We start from the raw sequence: 18191 nt of genomic DNA, 5'->3' as shown, positions 1-18191 counted from the left end.
CCACTTTATAACTACCTTGTTATCTGTATAGATATCCTTTAAAAGATTAGTGACTACATGTTCCACGCCTAGTGTGTCCAGTATTCCCCCCAATTCCTCTTGAACCATGCTATCGTACGCTCCCTTGATATCCAAAAATGCTAGCCACAGGGGCCTGTGTTCCTTTTCTGCTATTTCGATGCACTGCGTCAGTGAGAACAGATTGTCTTCCAACCTCCTGTGTTTCGGAAACCCATTCTGCAGTTCCCCCAGCACCGCCTCATCCTCTATCCATGCCTGCAGTCTTTTCTTTATAATCTGCATCGCCAGCCTGTAGACCACTGATGTCACTGTTACAGGACGGTAGTTGTTTATGTCAGCTTTGTCCCCCTTTCTTTTATAGATCATGCTCATCCTGCTAAGTTTACATCCATCGGGAACTTCACCATCGATTATTATTTTGCTCACTGCCTCTCTCAAAGCCTGCTTAGACTTCGAACCTAATGTCTTTATCAGCATAGTTGGAATGCCATCCCAGACAACACTCGATGTCCTGAGGTCGTGCTCATATGGTACAATCGTCCTCGCGCAGTTCTCGTTGACCTTAGTACTTACTGAGGACGACACAAGCTGGTTTGACCCAGAAACGTCTTTTCGAGTGCTTTCTGAGGACAACAATTTATCCTGAAAAAGTACTTTTAAGGACATTTTGGAGAGGACAAAAGCAACGCACGAGCGCCGGTTCAAACGTTTTCGAGTGCTTTCTGAGGACAACAATTGGTCTGGACAAGGTCCTGTCAAGGACCTTTTGGGGATGAGAGAACATTGCACTGAGCAGATAATTCCTCAAGACTTTTGCGCACTAAATAGATGCATTTCATATGTGAAAACTTTCTTCACACGTTCGTTTCATACAGTCATAAAGTTATTGTATATTTTCGCCTCGTTTGTTTTTTTGGCAGAAAAATTTCAAATTGTGCGTTTCGCTTAATGAGACACGCTTAAATAATTGGCTTAGGTATCGAACCTGGTATTGTGAAATGTCAATTTGAAACAGTGTGTTCCCAAATGTCACCGCCTGTAGCGCATAATAGCAAACTAGCAGCTAGCAACATTTGACTATGCGGCACCATTTTAGATAGTCAAGTAGCCAAGCCATTTCAAGCCAACTGGCTGTCAAAATGGCAGCGGCGGCCCTGTCAAGGAAGGTGGAGTGCACTAGCGGAAGTTCGTGGCCTTTTCGTTTGTGTGCATGGTTAAAAGTTAGATATGTGTGAGTCGTAGGTGATGACGCCTGGTAAATTGCCGTGTTGATGGGTGCACTGGGCTGCACAACGTTCAGACTGGTCATGGATGCATTGTCACCAGCCGACCGCGGCGAGGTGTGGTTCGAAGCAGCCTGGAACACCAGATATCAATTGTGCTTCGAAGCAGCATGGTCCCAACGTGGAAGGATCTACTTCTGCATCTGACACATGGCCTGACCTCGGGCAAGTCAAGTCAACGCCCGTGTCGAGTGAACTGATAGGCCGTCAGAGCGGAGCCTCCAACACTAATGAGTGCATCGGGCGCGATACACGTGGTGATGAAGACACTGTGTCAAACTTTCGAGGAAGATTACAAACGTAGTTGATTGACCTGTGTTGACTGCCTTGATACTGCTTTTCTTTTTTCAGACTATACGTGGACTCGAATGCCTGACAAAACTGTCAGTTGTGATTAATTACTGTTAAATAAATTTCAGTCAACAAGCTTTGTTTGTTTTGTCACCTGTCTGTTGATTAATACAGTATATATACACGAGACCTCGCAGGTGTTTTTCTTTTGATGTACGGAAATATCATAGGAAATATTATAGTATCACTGCCCACAGTACCGAACCGGCCACACAATCGTTGTTCTGAAAAGATACTGAAAAAGTCCTGAAGTGTTGTGTTGAGAATGTGCCGAGGTTGTTTTGTGTACAAAAAAGGGGACGGGATTAGTGCCATTCTAGTACCATAAGAGGACATTCTGAGGGCGTCATATAGTCCTCACGAAAGCATATTGAGGACGTCCTGAGGCTGTGTTTGTGTGGTCTGGGATCTGGGCCTGTTGATGTACTACTAGGAAACCTTTTCTCAGCCCTTTCCCACTCTCGTTGTGAAAATGGAGCCATTGCACCACTTGATTCGTCCTTGTCTATTGTGGTGCGTAAAGTACTTCTTTGTTGAAATTTTTCTGTAACCCTTGTTCTTATATATTCAATAGCTTTGTCCCCTTCTAGCCTAGCACCTTGGGCTGTAGTTAAAAAACTCTGCTCTGGGCTCGTCTCATTTCTTAGGGAGTTTAGATGGTTCCGAAATTTCGCAGCTGCCTTTCTATCTTTTTTATGTACTTCTACCAGCCACTGAGCTCCCTTTCTTCTAATCTTTTCATTGATCAGAAGGGATGCATCCGTTTTACAGCTTAGAAAGGTTTCCAATTTTCTTTCAACATCATCTGTCGGTTCACCCCGCTGCTTAGCATGTCTGTGTTCCCTAGAGGCTTCCGGACATTTTGCTATGGCTCTCCTATTTTCCTCATCCCACCAACTTTTGGGTTTGTGTCTTCTTTTCTAGGTTAACTTGTCACGTGCCTTAGCAAGCTCTAGCTCAAACAGTCTAATTAGATTCGTGTATGTCCACACTGTTTTATTATCCTGAGTGATTACTTTCTCAATTTGTTTAGTGGCTATTTCAATTTGCCTTTCTGAATACAAATTTTACTTTAGTTGCTCATCTTGTCTCCTTCCCACTTTCACTGCTCTTCCAAAAGTTAGCTTGATACGTTTGTGATCACTACCCAGACTTCTGGAGCCACCTTCATCTATGTGCATTCCCCTGAGCTTATCATGCATCCTATGTGACATCAGTGCGTAATCTATCGTCGACTGCAGCCTCCCTACCTCCCATGTTATTTGCCCTTCAAACTTCTCGGTACTGTTGCTAATGATCAAATCAAGCCTTTCACACATATCCATGATCATTTTGCCTGTCGGGTCGGTATACCCATCTATATCTTCTATGTGCGCATTCATATCTCCTAGTATAATTATCTCGCACTCTCCTCCTAACTCCTGAATGTCATTTGATATACGCTATAGCATTGCCTGGTTTTCCTCTCTGGCCTTTGCTAAACCGAGGGGTGTCATACGAAACCAAGGGGTGTCATTTGCTTTGCCACTTTCCCTTTCAGCCATAAATGTTCCTTGCACTCCTGCTTGACCCTTTGCCAGTCTGTAGTTTTATGAATGAATACCCCAATACCACCCCCCTTTCTGCTGCCTTCTGTTCTATTACAATATTCCCACGCGTAGTCCAGATGGGCTCGTTGCCACCGGCACCATCTATGTGAGGAGGAGACAACTAACAGCAAAAACTAAAAAAAATAAATAAAATATGACGTTACCACCGGAAGCGATAGCGACTTCGCGCATTTTTTCTACATAGCGCGAAATTGAATTTTTTCCTCACTGCTGACCTGCTACGTGCCTTTATGATTGCGTGATTTTATTAAGTCTTAATTGTGTCTCACTAATTGCATGCGAGAGAGAAAAGAAAAACAGCAAAAAGTGAGGAAGCAAAGTTGTTTTATTAGCCAAACGATGTAGTTTCAATATGCACAAGAAACGTCGCCGAGGCAACTGTGAGACAACTGTTCACGACCACAATTGCATAATAGTTCAAAAACTCACGTTGATCAAATATTGGAAACCACTGCAGCGATACAGCAGTCTCGAAAATATAGCTTTGGCAGCCGTACAGTAGAGCGTCTTGCTGCTTAGCCCGTCTCATTCACAGTCACCAAAGGCGAGGGCACGCCGGCCGTGCACCAGAAAAAGCAGTCGGCAGTCACAGGAGCGGCTATCTACGCATTCTGTGAGCTAGTTTAGCTACGAAATGCACATAAAAAATAGGTAAACTTCTGAAGGTACGCACGAAACTACCACAGAAAAGTGAGCGATGCCTCGTTGGTCTGGTAATGAACCGAACCAAAAAAGAAAAAAAAACACGCCGAACTAAATATTAGCATATCGCCTGGATACGCCCGCACATTCGTTGGCTCATGTAACCAGACTGCCTTCATGTGTCCACTGGTTCTCAATCTAAACGAAAAATAGGCGCTTAACCACATACCAAAGACCAAAACATAATAAAGTAATCTACTAATTTTTGCAAGAAATAAATTTAAAACTATTCAAAATAAACAATTATATGTTCTTTTCTGTTTTGACTATTTGTCCCCCCACTCACCTAGTCGCGCTTCAATAGTCTCACGGCTGTTCATGTCTGTTGCAATAGGTTTCAGACCACTTTTTGTTCCGACTTTCGTGACCTATTTAGATTAACCTTGGGCTTACAATGACAGTTCAATTTATTCAGTGCGAATGCCCGACCGTCATGAAGCGGAAGTGCGTCCTATCTGCTCAGATGTTCATTCGCATCTGCGGATTCTTCCGCTACGCCGAGCTTGCCTTTCATCACTCGCCAGTCACACTCGCGCGATGTCGACGGTCTCCGCATTTCGACCATGTCGCTGTCAACATCGTCAAAACACCATGATAGGTGTAGTCTCTGGGTATGTAAAGCCAACGTTGAATGCTCCACGGAGACCACATTAAAAGGCGCTCATTACAGGCACAGCCCTGCCCGGAAGCTTTTACAAACAACCGTGAAAAAAACATTCCTTCTTGCTGTATTTAAAACGAATATCAGTCAGTTGCGCACAGCTGTTTCACGACATGCTCGCCCATAACCATGTTGAAAATTGTGCTCAAATATATAAAAAAGTAAAAAAAATTAAAAACTTTAACAGGCCCACGACAAATAATTCGAAGCGTCGCTACACCGTGGTGGTGCGCTGAAGACTGCATTTGAGACGAATCAACACAACATGGACAACCGAGCTTAAGCCCCTGCAAACCTTTACCGGTACTCGGCATCACGATGATATCACTCAAATTGTTGGCTTAGTTGTTACTGGCGCATCGTCCTCAGCGCGGAGGCGGAGCTTCGGGCATCGCTGAATACGTGATAATACTGTCGAAGTTACAAGAAACTAGGTGCGCCATTGAGCTTTCTTACGCTGTTGATATTCCGAAAAAATAATTCGGTTTCAACGCAGAGAGTTCCTTCTATACTGAACAAAATTTTGCAAACCAAGGTATTGAGTGAAGGCCACATCTTTAGCTTAGAATTTTGTGTTACGGCTCTTTCGAGTGGTATCCTAATTGACAGGGAATTTTTCGGACGGAATTCACGCACAGTTTACCTGCTGCATAAGGAGACGACATCAATTGGTCATTTTTTGCCACCTTTACGCCGTTCTCGAGCATCTATACTTGTGAAGCCACCGGTGGTGGCTAACCGTTCCGCGTGGCACGAAGTCGACCAACAATGGTCTCATGCACGTTCTCGGGTGCTACGCGTGTGCACGCTAGAAGACGAAGAAGCGAGCTCGCTCTCACACGCAGCTCGCGCCATTCCAGGGGGTACCGGCAATCTGCTTGGACGCTCGGCGGAGGTTCGACGTCACTGCTGCTCGGCGCTAGCCCTCTCGGCAACCATCTTCGGCCACCACAGCCAAGGTGAGCGTCGTCCTCCTATGGCGTGGGTGCGGCATTCGTTTGTCGCCATTGTAAGCATGCGGGCTTTCGTCTCGCATACTGGCGAATGCAATGACCATTGCCTTAAGGTCTTGAGAAGGTGTATCCCAAACGCTGACTCGGATGCTTACGAGCATTCCTCACTGGATCGGTTGCTACCCACGAATATTTCCGAAGACGGTAATCCAATTCGAGCGCGTGTTCGTGACACTCATGAGCGAGCTTTGTCTTCTTACGCATGCCAGGGTGTACGCGTTCGCAATCGAAAACTCGGGTCGAAATATTTCTTTTTATATTTACTGCCCTAGTTGTTTCTTCAATGTGTCCATCGTACTTCGGTGGGCACTGGAAATGTGTAAGTGAATAACTCTTCTTCGCATGGTTATTGTGGGGTGGTAGATATTTCCTATGCTCTCATTGTTCGCGCACTTTGTAATTCGATTCGCGCCCTTTGTTCTTTGCTCGGGTGCCACAAGCCCTGTCTTTCTGGGATACGCATCCCGCTTGGTATTCATATCCAGTCACTCTCTTGCCAAGAGTAGTTAAGGTCTGAGCTCTTTCTGCGCGCTCAGTTGCTATATCGCCATCAAAATTTGATCGCAGATCGCGATCGCTTTTTGTGAATTCTAAAAGAAATGCTTTTGCCATCCACGGTGACGACCTACGTTTTCCCGGTATAAATTTTCTTCTAAGCAGGGGCACGACTATCATATAGTACATGTAATAAGAAATCTAAAATCTGCAACACGTAACTCAGGTATCACCTTTATTGCCAGGTCATGCTGTTATCTCGTAGTTCTATGACATACGATCGCGTCGTTGCGGCGTTCAGAAACTAAAGTGGACATCGACCAGATTGAGCTGCCTTTTCTCCTACCAAGTAAAGAGGGCACGTGCGCCAAGTTTCACCGATTCTTTTCAGATCTGTATTGCTATATGAGTAATTGAAGTTAACTCGGCGAGGATGCTATTGCTCAGATGACTTTCTTTTTAAAATCGCTGCAGTGTGAACAAGTCGTGGTTTTCTTCAATTTCTTCTCACTTACCAATCTTTAAAAAAAAACATTTTAGTTCAAAATGTTGCTGTGAGTTTAATTTGCCGCGCCACCTTCATTATGAACTAATTTTTTCATATTTATTTTATTTATACATACTGCAGCCTTATTCAGGGCTATCGCAGGAATGGGACGTTATATAATACTAGGCAACAGGGAAAAAATACAAACAAATAATACAAATTGTCAAGCAAGTACACTCGTAACAAAGCAAAAGTAAAAATGAAGTTAATTACGCGTCAGTAAGATATTCATCGACAGCAACTATGAAGTCGGTTAGTGGTAAGGAGTGAATGCTACCAGGCAGGGAATTCCACAGTTCTATTGCACGCGGAAAAAAACTATATTTAAAGTCGACCACGAGCAAAGAAAGGTGTTACATTCAAAGCGTGGGAACTGCGGGTACAACTATCATCAGTAAATGTGATGAGGTTACCATGACCAAGGCCGGAGGAGGAGTTAATAATTCCTTATAAAAATTTTAAAGCTTCGTTTTGGTATCGGGAGAGTTGTGATGGGATGTTTAATGATTGAAGGGCTGTGGTCAGCGAGAAGTTGCGGCTATAGTTATGAAAAATGAAACGGATAGACTTTCGCTGAATGTTATCTAGCAAGCTTATTTCACAGTGTTTGTAAGGGAACCAAACTACGGATGCATATTCGAGAACAGGGTGAATGAGTGATTTATATAAAATAAGTTTAGTATCTCTAGGGGCGTTAGGTAAAGTGCGGCGCAAATAACCTAATTTTTTTAGCGCTTTACGACATACGTGATCAATGTGGCTAGTCCATGAAAGGTGTCCGGTTAGAATTACTCCTAGATATTTGTACTGTGAAACTCTATTGAGCTGGGTGCCACCTAGAAAATAGTCAAAAGAGAAGGGGTTGCGCCTATTGGTAAAAGACATGACGACTGTTTTAGTGCAGTTAACGTTCATTTGCCACGTGTCACACCAGTTGCTAAAAGACGTGAGTGATTGCGCGAGATGGTAATGATTGTCAATGGAGTTGATAGTTTCATAGAAGACGCAATAATCTGCGTAGAGTCTTATTTTAGATGAGATGCTACGATGTAAATCATTATTGAAAAGTAAAAATAATAAAGGGCCAAGAACGGATCCCTGAGAAACACCGGATGGGACGTCAATGGGAGATGAATCTGTCGAGCTGAAAGAAACGAATTGTGAGCGCGAATGAAGAAAACTAGCTATCCAAGAAACAATGCGAGGGTTATCGAGAATGAGGTTTAGTTTTAACAATAGCTTAGAATGAATGACAGAATCAAAAGCTTTAGAGAAATCAATGAAAATGGCATCTATTTGGTTACCTAGGTCTAAGTTATAAGCAACGTCATGCATGAAATCGATTAATTGTGTTACAGTACTATATCCGCGACGGAAACCATGTTGAGCTGATGATAGAATATTATTAGAGTCAAGAGATTACCAAGAGATATAGAGATTACCATTCATACTTTTGCGCCACCTCAGGTCCAAGTCTGCACACGGGTGCTTGCTGTACCGTTTCTGACAGAATCTCGACTTCTCGGGAACCCAAAATAAGTTAAGGCCAGCATTGAAGACTTTTGAAAATGTTTCTCTTCGCTGTTGTCGGCATCTTTGTTTACTTCACAATGCTGTAGTGTTGGGTTCTTCCGCCCTTGACGTCAGTGCCTGTACAGGGTGTTCTACTAAAGGCCCGAGAATTGACAAAAATGCCACATTTGCGCAATTGCATTTTTTTTGCTGTAGTGGTAGCTCTTTCAGGTGAGTGATTATGTAAATACAGGAGTAGATAAATAAATAACACCAACTAGCGCAGGTAGGAGGTCACGTAGGAACAAAAATGGAGGCCTTCCTGCAAGGAGCCACTGTGAGGTTTACAAATTCAGCCACCGGCAATTTTTGCAGTCTGCCTAATTTCGCTATCAAAATATAAAGTGAACAACGCAACTGGAATACTCTTCCGTGATGTCCAAAAATTTTGATATCATCCTTATACGTTTGCAGCAGAGCATGTGTGGCGCACGTAGCTTATTGGTATAAAGCTGGCATCACTGAACGACTGTGTAAAATTACTGGACATGACGCGATTTTTCTTCCCTTCAGTTGGGACGTTTCGCTGGTCGGAAATGCCGTCGCTGCCGGCCGCAGATTTTCTGTGAAGCAAGCTCTCTAGCGCATTGAAGGTGTTGGCTCATGCAGAATGTGCATCACGTGTGGCGCATACACGTATTCCATGGACCGTGCTTGCGCAGACTTGGCACACATGACGGGCAAGGATTTTGTGACGCGTTTGCCATACTCCTGTTGCCTGATTTCTAGGAGAGCACGGCGACACGAGCAAACAGTTTTGCATTTGCTTCGGGTAAAGAGAAACCCGCTTGTTTTGCGCAGTACTAGAGCCACAATGTGAAGTGGAATGTATCTGTGTGCAGGGCGCGCCTTTGCGGCTGCAGTCGACGAGGTCACCAGCATGTCTCGGTGTAACTCGTCCACTACTGTGGAGATCGTCGAGGGCGGCGGCTCGTGCCCGTTGCGGTCGCAGAGTGCCTGCATCGTGAGTGAGCCATCGAGGCCACCGTCGCCGAGCGTCTGCATTGTAAGCGAGTCGCCGAGGCCACCCTCGCCGAGCGTCTGCATTGTAAGCGAGTCGCCGAGGCCACCCTCGCCGAGCGTCTGCATTGTAAGCGAGTCGTCGAGGCCACCCTCGCCGAGCGTCTGCATTGTACGTGAGTCGCCGAGGCCACCGTCGCCGAGCGTCTGCATTGTGACGGAGTCGTCCAGGCCGTCATCGCGCAACGTGTGCGTGACAGAGACTTCGAGACCCCCGTCACCCATCGTATGCGTGATGAAGAAAAAGGTGCGGTCGCCGAGCTTCTGCGTGGTGAGCAGCAAGCGCACCTCGTCGCCCACCACTGTCCACGTGGTGAGTGAGGGCGAGAATCAGCCACCGCGGGAGCGCACCTGTAAGCCACACGCATGCATCGTAACGACGTCGCCACCTCCACGCCGGTCACCAGACCTATGCATCGTGACGGAGGAGAGGCCGCCATCCCCCGCCGTGTGCCTCGTCACCGAGACGCGCAGGTCTCCTCCTCCAATTGAGGTTGAGGTCATTGAGACACGCTTGCGTCGATCGTCATCGACAGTCATCATCGAGGAGTAGGCGCTGGAACCATGCATCCCGCCCGTTGTCGCACTTGCCGGCGGTAACCCAGTTTCCGACTTTGTCCAGAAAGTGGAAAGTAGGTGCCTACCTCGCTAGTACAGTGCGAGAAGACGTGGCGTGCATGCATTCAGGTGGCCTAAATTTTTTTCTCTAACTGAAAAATAAAATTTTTAGGCTCATTTTCTCGGCTGGATGGATTACTATAGGAAAAACTTTCGATTTTTCAGGGGCCTAGAGTGCTTCAATTTTTATGTTAATGCTGCTGTAAAATATCTCCGGGAAAAATGAAAGCCACTTCAAGAGCAAGCAGCCATGAGGATGCGCCAAAAAAGCATGTGAGCTAGTTATATTGAACATATCTAGCTGGGCATTTGAACATATTTAGTATACCACCCGCAAAAGCTTTGCGCACGCAGCCTGCAAAATGAAATACCTCCCCAGCTGTGTTCACTGAGCCCCTTTGCGTGATAGGCCACATAAATCGAGCCAGCGGCAACAGCTACAAAGCAAGCAGGAAAGACAAGATTTTCTTGCGACTGGCCTTGCACTTGCCCAAAAAGCGCGATTGTTTAATAGAAGCTGCTCCAAATTGGCATGGATTTTGTGCTCGAAAGCTTTCATGATAATTACTGGATGATTTTCAAAACCACAATATGGTTACAAACGACTTCGTACTGGATGGCCCCATGACGTCCACCTAGGTGCGAAAATGCGGTGGGATTTGATTCGTCGGGTGGGCTGAGAAGCAACACTACGTCGATATCACAGTGGCGGGTCAATAACAATGATGAATGGGTATTGGCCACAGAATATGGTCAAATCCCAATAACCACCACTATGGCAAGGCTCGTATCAGTCGTCATGAGGTAGATTACGAAAAAGAAAATTGTAGAAAATAAGACATAGAGACCCGAAATTTCCTACCGAAAACAAATTCTCTGGGAGGCGGTATTCGAACACGTGTACTCTCAATCCCAATATACTCTTCCAAACCAATCGGATATCCAGGCACGCTAGTGAAGCTTAGCGAAGTCTTGTATACTATTGAGTTGTGAGAGGTCGGAAGGAGAAGTGATGGTGAGGAGGGATGGAGAATAAAGCGTAGCACAAGGAAAACAAAAAAACAAAAAAACATGACGTATGGTGGCGTAACTTTTGAGTGCATTGGGTATAAGTCATGAGAGGAGAAGAAGAAGGAGGATCGGCACCAGCCATCAAACCAGACTTCAGTAATTTCTTTGTAGCAAGCCTTGCTCACATCCTCTGTGATCTTCCACGCCTCCTGCCAACTATGCAGGAGTGTTGGAAACGTAAAGGGGTGACGGGGAGAAAGCTTGATAACCTCGATTATTTTTTACTCAACGTTTTTACAACAAAACGAGTTTGCCCTAGTTTGAGATGAATATTTATTTATATGCTCGTATGTTACGACTCGGTGGAGCCTTGTGTCTACAGTGAAAACCTATGTTCTAGTGAAAGTCGCGCCGAAGTGAAGGCAAAGCTTCCCATGGTGTTAAATTACGACTATGGTGACCTGATTGTACCCTAGTGACGCGACAAGCTGGACTCGGGCGAAAGCCTTTCACGGGGATATCACGAGATGGTGCCGCTGCTGCTTTTTCCAAGAGCTGCGAAACTTCGGCTGCGTTGCCGCACCAAAGAGGACTTCTGCAGAGCTGCAGATGTGGTTACTTTCAGCGCGCGAAGTTTGCTTCCTGGTTCCTGCAAACATAAAATTACCAAGTTCGTTACTTCACCACAGAGTTGTTGGCAGTTACATATTTCGGAACTGAAATATAATGTTAGATAGAGAAAGGCGCTGCAAAACATATTTACGAGGCAACTACAGACACCTAGAGCCGTACATAAGTAGAGAATGGTCACCGTGAACATTATGGTGTTGATAGCCTCTATAGTATGGCTCACACTCACTTTGTTGGATTGGCCAGGAAACAGCTGGATAGAAGTGGTCATATATCAATTTTATATATAAAGAGCTTTAAAATGGTTAGAAAAAATAATGTTAAAACTTTTGAGATTTGTGACCAAAACCGCTTTGATTTGACTAAAAAATTTCCACAGCGAAACAGAGAACCCGGTGACAACTACCGAATGAAGATTATTTTAAGGAGAGAGCATTAGAAATATTATATCTAATCTAAATCGAATAAATGCTGCTTAAAGAAGGCTTTTGCTCAATAACTCTAAACGACCACGTGATGAATAATTCTCGATTGTTTCGTCCTTGTTATAAAAAATATGACAAGCAAAAGGGAAAGAAGCCACACCTATGAATGTAATAATTTAATTGTCGAACTCTGCAGCGCTATTTCGTGAAAATAAGTTCTTTGCCTGTTCAAGAAAAATTACTTTACCAAGAATACTCGGTGAATAATGTTTTACCTGAGTGTTGTATTACGGCACGCCTTTAAAGTCGGTGAAGGGTTACGAGTGCAGTTGTGAGAATAATTGACGGTACCCCACTTTTGCTAGCAGCTTGCGCGAATATCGAGGAACATGCTTTTTCTCTATGTTGTCTTCCTCTTCATTTCCGACAGTGGTTCATGACATCATACACAACGGCGAAGGCCGTTGTGGTATTCGGTTGTCTCGAGGGGTACCACTTCAGTTGCGTGACATCAACAATATCGGATGCTCACGCTATGGTGGTCTCCAGATGTTCGACTTCGTACATGATGTCGGTAACCTTTTGAAAGCCTTGAAATGAAAAAAAAACATTGAGAAGTCAACTTTTCGCCAATTTCAACTCGCCATCATGGTATGGAAAGCAGAAAAATGGTGCCAAGATTGCTGAAAATGTCGCACTGGCGGAGCGTCGTAGACAAGTCATTGCTTTTCTTGCGAAGTGTAAAAGGCAAAGGCACGCAACTTCGCGTGATTCAGCGGCTCTAGCGACGACATCACGAGCGTATTCATAAGTCATATCAAGAACGGGAGGAAGGAGTTTGTCGAAAGGCAGGTTTCTCGTTCGCTAAGAAAAAAAAATGGGGGAGAAAGTGGCGATGTCATGCCGAGTCGTATTGCAGGCAAACGTTACGAACACGAAAGCTTCTTCCCAGTCACATCAATCGGGCAAAAACTTAGGGGAGCATTGCTGAAAGCATTCTGTTGAGACGCTCTAAAAATCCATTGGGCTGTGGGTGATACGCACTGGCAAGTTTGTATTTAATGGCGCAAGAGTGTAAGCTGTCCCGGACTACATTACTTATAAAAGGTTTCAACCCCTGTTTGTAATGAGCTGTCGAGAAGCACCATGGCGACGTTCGTCATCTTCGAGCAGACAGTCAGCAACGTCTGTTGCACAATAGGTAGGAATAGCTCATGTCACGGTATATCGAGTGACATCGTCAGTGTCAACACCTTTCCATTTGTTTCCACTGATGGACAGAGGAAAGTAATCATGGACGTAAAGACAAACCGTGTGAATCGGTTCATATGGTATCTCTATCCGTTGAAGGCGCATGCTGGAAGCTAGAACTGCCGGTATTTTGCGTTCCTGACACATTTTAGACAAAGCCACCTAACAATGATTGGAGCGATAAATACTGGGCCAAAAGAAGCAACATCAAACACTGTCGTAAGTTCTTGAGAAGCCCAGATGACCAGTGGTATGAAAGTTCATGATTGTTCTCAAAAACAGTATGTGCACGTGGCCCCGCCGCGGTGGTCTAGTGGCTAAGGTACTCGGCTGCTGACCCGCAGGGCGCGGGTTCGAATCCCGGCTGCGGCGGCTGCATTTCCGATGGAGGCGGAAATGTTGTAGGCCCGTGTGCTCAGATTTGGGTGCACGTTAAAGAACCCCAGGTGGTCTAAATTTCCGTAGCCCTCCACTACGGCGTCTCTCATAATCATATGGTGGTTTCGGGACGTTAAACCCCACAAATCAATCAATCAATCAATCATCAGTATGTGCACGTGGCTTGGTATGACCGGCAGCAGGTGAGTACAGTCAGGATTCATATTGTAATGGCATAGAATGCCTTCATGGAGCACGAACATATGGAATTATATATATATATATATATATATATATATATATATATATATATATATATATATATATATATATATATATTATGAAGTCTTGGTAGTCTTGGTTGCGACAGCGTTTAATTGAGGAAAGACCTCGCAAAACGAACGGGCAGAGCCAGTACACAGACGATGACGATGATGATGACCCAGAGTGGCAATGAGGACAAAGAGACAAGCGGATGATGGTGATTGTGATCATGCAGGGATGAGGACGATGCAAGTAACGAATGCCCACACTAATTCCCCCCACTTGAAAGCGGACACCCTGGCCGCCGTAAGTCAAAGTGACGGGGAACGTCGCGTGAAAGGTTTCATGCGACAAACGTGGACAATCTCTGTGCTGCGGTAGCGGCGGTCTGTTGGGGCGACGAGTGGTGTCACACGATAATTAACCGGCGAAGTCTGTTCTAAAACAATGTATGGCCCGATGAAGCGTGGTTGGAATTTGTCACAGAGACCAGGAGTGTGAATAGGTGTCAAAAGCAGCACCTCGTCACCAGGTTGGAAAGAGACAACGCGGTGGGATTTGTCATAGGTGATCTTCCGCTCGTGCTGTCTCGCTTCAGTATTGATGCGAGCCTGATGGCGAGACTGAGCCAGGCGGGAAATGTATTCTTCGCTAGAAGACTGACATGAATTCCCATGGCTGCTAAAGAAGGAGACGTCGAGAAAGGTAGTCGGGGTGCGTCCGTACACGAGATAAAACGGTGAGTATCAAGTTGTTCGCTGAACGGCGGTGTTGTAAGCGAATGTCAGGAATGGTAAGAGAGTATCCCAGTTTTTGTGGTCGGGTTGGACATAAACGGCTATCATGTCTGCAAGGGTTTGGTGAAATCTTTCTGTGAGACCATTTGTCTGAGGGTGGTAGCTTGAAGCTGTCTTGTGAGTAGTTCCAGAAGCGCGGAGTACTTCATTTACCATTTGTGACAGGAACACTTTGCCGCGATCACTAAGCAGTACACGAGGAGCCCCATGACGCAGGATTATGGCGTGAAGAATAAAGTCTGCAACTTCCACAGCTGAGCCTGTAATAACAGAGGAAGTCTCAGCGTATCGTGTCAGGTGGTCCACGGCGGTCACTATCCATCGTTTGCCAGCAGATGTGACGGGGAGAGGCCCGTAAAGGTCAACACCTACAACCTCGAAAGGCATTGACGGGCACGGAAGTGGCTGTAGAGGTCCAGCAGGTGCAGACGTGGGGAGTTTACGACGCTGGCATGGGTAGCAGGAACCGACGTACCGCGCTACACTAGAAGAAAGGCCAGGCCAGTAATAACGACATCGAATGCGGTCAAGAGTTTTTTTAAAACCAAGATGACCAGCAGTCAAGTCGTCGTGGAAGGCTTCGAGCACCTGAAGTCGAAGAGAGCGTGGCAGTACAGGAACCCAGCGCTGACCGTCAGGGTGGTAGACGTGGCGGTAGAGAACCCCATTGTCCAGCTTAAAGTGTAGGAGTTGACGACGTAGTCGCGCGTTTGGTGGATGAGAAACTCCCGAAAGGTGGTCCATCATGCGTTTGCAGTATGAATCGTACCGCTGGTGGGAGATAAATGTTGCCTGGTCGTCCGAAAAGGGTTGCGTTATTGATGCGAGCGTATGAACTTTGGTAGATGTGGCGGTTGAGTTCTCACCAACGCTGATATGGGTAGTTGGAAGCGGGCAACGAGATAAAGCATCGGCGTCTCGATGTTTTCTGCCTGACTTGTAAGTTATGTCAAAGTCGTACTCCTGCAAGCATAGTATCCACCGACCCAAGCGTCCGGACAAGTTTTTCAGTGTAGAAAGCCAGCATAAGGCATGGTGGTCCGTAACGATTGTGAAGTGACGGCCGTGGAGATAGGGACGGAACTTCTGGACCGACCAAACCACAGCCAAACACTCTTGCTCAGTTATAGTGTAGTTCTTTTCAGCAGGGGTGAGTACGCGACTGGCATATGCAACAACTTCCTCTAGGGAAGACTTGTCGCGTTGTAGAAGAACGGCTCCTATACCAAGGCCGCTAGCGTCGGTATGAAGGATAGTCGGTGCGGCTTCGTCAAAGTGGCAGAGCAGAGGTTCAGACGTGAGTGACCGCTTCAACAGCTCGAATGCCGTTTGACATTCTTGAGACCACAGAAAGGGGACGTTCGAAGCGAGTAGTTGGTGTAATGGAGCAGCAATAGAAGCGAAGTTCTGGATAAACCGGCGAAAATAGGAGGCGAGGCCAAGGAAACTGCGAAGCTCCTTTGGTTTTTCGGGACGCGGAAAGTGAAGGACTGCAGAAATCTTGTCAGGGTCGGGCCGGATGCCATCTTTGTTAACTACATGTCCTAAGACCTTGATAGATTTGCTAGCGAAAGAGCATTTCTTAGTGTTTATTTGAAGCCCGGCGCCGGCAAGGCACGTCAGAACTTGATCCAGTCGTTCTAGGTGCTCAGGAAACGTTGACGAAAAGATAATAATGTCGTCCAGGTAGCACAGGCAACTTTTCCATTTCAGACCGCGCAACACGGTATCTATCATGCGCTCAAAAGTCGCGGGTGCGTTGCAGAGCCCGAAAGGCATCACGTTGAATTCATATAGCCCGTCGGGGGTTGCAAACGCCGTTTTATGCTTATCGTCTTCATGCATGGGAATCTGCCAGTACCCAGAACGCAAGTCGATGCTTGAAAAGAATTCCGCGCCTTGTAGGGAATCAAGGGCGTCGTCAATGCGTGGCATAGGGTACACGTCCTTGCGTGTGATCTTATTGAGCGCCCGGTAGTCCACGCAAAAACGCACAGAGCCATCCTTTTTGCGGACCAAAACAATAGGAGACGACCAAGGGCTAGATGAAAGACGGATGACTTCCCGTTTAAGCATGTCCGCAACGTTTTCTTCTATAATTTTTCTTTCAGTTAGAGACACGCGGTAGGGTCGGCGGTGTACGATAGATGTCCCAACAGTTTGAATTCGATGTGATGTAGTATTAGTGCGGCCTAGCTTAGACGAGCAAATGTCGAAAGAATTTGCATGTTTCTGTAACATAGCGAGCAGCTGCTGCCTCTGTGAATATGTCAATTCGCTGCTGATAGCGGTGGTAAAGGCGGAGGAAGAAACATGCTCACCGAGGCAAGGTTCTTTGGATGCGATGGCCTGAATTGGCGTGACAAGTACAGGCTCGAAGTCAGCAACATGGGCCACAGTAGTGCCCTGTGGCAGTAAGATCTCCGGTGTAGAGTTGACAGCGGTGACAAGTGCCGAGCCATTGCAAAAACGAACGACACCGGACGGAAGAACTATACCTTTGCGAACGCAAAGGGGTGACGGTGAGACCAATACATCCCCGTGATAGATGTCGTTGGACGTAATGCTGACAATTTGCTCTTGTAGTGGCGGCAGTTCGATGTCTTTCGCAGCGACCAGACGAAGTGGCTTCTGATTGTCGTCGTCAAGCATGTAGTCCGTTTCAGCGAGGTGAACGACGCGTTGTCCACAACAAATCGCCGCGGAAGCAGATGATAGAAAATCCCACCCTAAAATTAGTTGGTGAGAGCAGCGGGACAGGACAGCAAAATGGACATGATGGCGGATGCCGTCGATGAAAACACGCACAGTATAAAACGCGGAAGGGCGAATGACGTTCCCTTGGGCAGCAACTAACGTGGGGCCATCGTAAGGCGTCATTACTTTCCTTAAATGTTCACACAAATCAGCACGTATCACAGACAATGTCGCACCTGTGTCCACCAAAGCATCGACTCACACTCCTTCCACTTCCACAGAAACCATGTTACACGGGCCCGATGGAGGAATTTCAGTTCTGATTCCGAATGCAGTTTTTCCTCCACAAACTGCATCACTTAGTTTTCCGAATGAATTTCAGAGGTGAATGAGGTGGGCCGAAGTGGAGAAGTGGAACGGCGGAAGGGCGAAGGCGAGCGGCGTCTCGTGTTTCGGCTGTTTCGTGATGCAGTCGATGCAGGAGGAGATGGAGAACGGTGCGGGGGAGACGAATAACGCCGACCTTGATAAGACGCCCCGGCGTACAAATCCCGTTCACGCACGTCGTTCCGACGCTCATCTTGCTGGCGCTTTCGGCAGAAACGAGATATGTGGCCGCGATAGCCACAGTAGTAGCAAACAGGGCGAGACGAGCGCCACGGTGGGGAATAGAAGACATTCGGGGCACCTGTAGATAGCGCAGTCAGGTGGGCCGGAGGGTCAGGGGGTACGGAATGGTAGTTGACCGGGGGAGCGGCAGCAACTGACGCGTAGGATGGACGCGGCAATGTCGCGTGGGCGTCGCTGGGAGGCACGGCAGCAACTTCAGGGTACGTGGGTATGGG

At 46.5% G+C, this 18191-nt stretch overlaps 1 protein-coding gene across 1 annotated transcript; it reads left to right on the top strand.

Annotated features, from left to right (window-relative positions):
• Positions 1-5430: 5430 nt before the first annotated feature.
• Positions 5431-10013, top strand: LOC142777341 (uncharacterized). The gene is made up of 2 exons (XM_075881642.1): positions 5431-5587; positions 9098-10013. Exon 2 carries the CDS (start codon positions 9136-9138, stop codon positions 9826-9828), a length of 693 nt encoding a protein of 230 aa, XP_075737757.1. The 5' UTR covers positions 5431-5587; positions 9098-9135; the 3' UTR covers positions 9829-10013.
• Positions 10014-18191: the final 8178 nt, after the last annotated feature.

Source organism: Rhipicephalus microplus, chromosome X (assembly GCF_043290135.1).
Source record: "Rhipicephalus microplus isolate Deutch F79 chromosome X, USDA_Rmic, whole genome shotgun sequence".
Taxonomy (NCBI): domain Eukaryota; kingdom Metazoa; phylum Arthropoda; class Arachnida; order Ixodida; family Ixodidae; genus Rhipicephalus; species Rhipicephalus microplus.
Note: the sequence above shows the minus strand (reverse complement) of the source record. Positions and strands in the feature narration are given on the sequence as shown.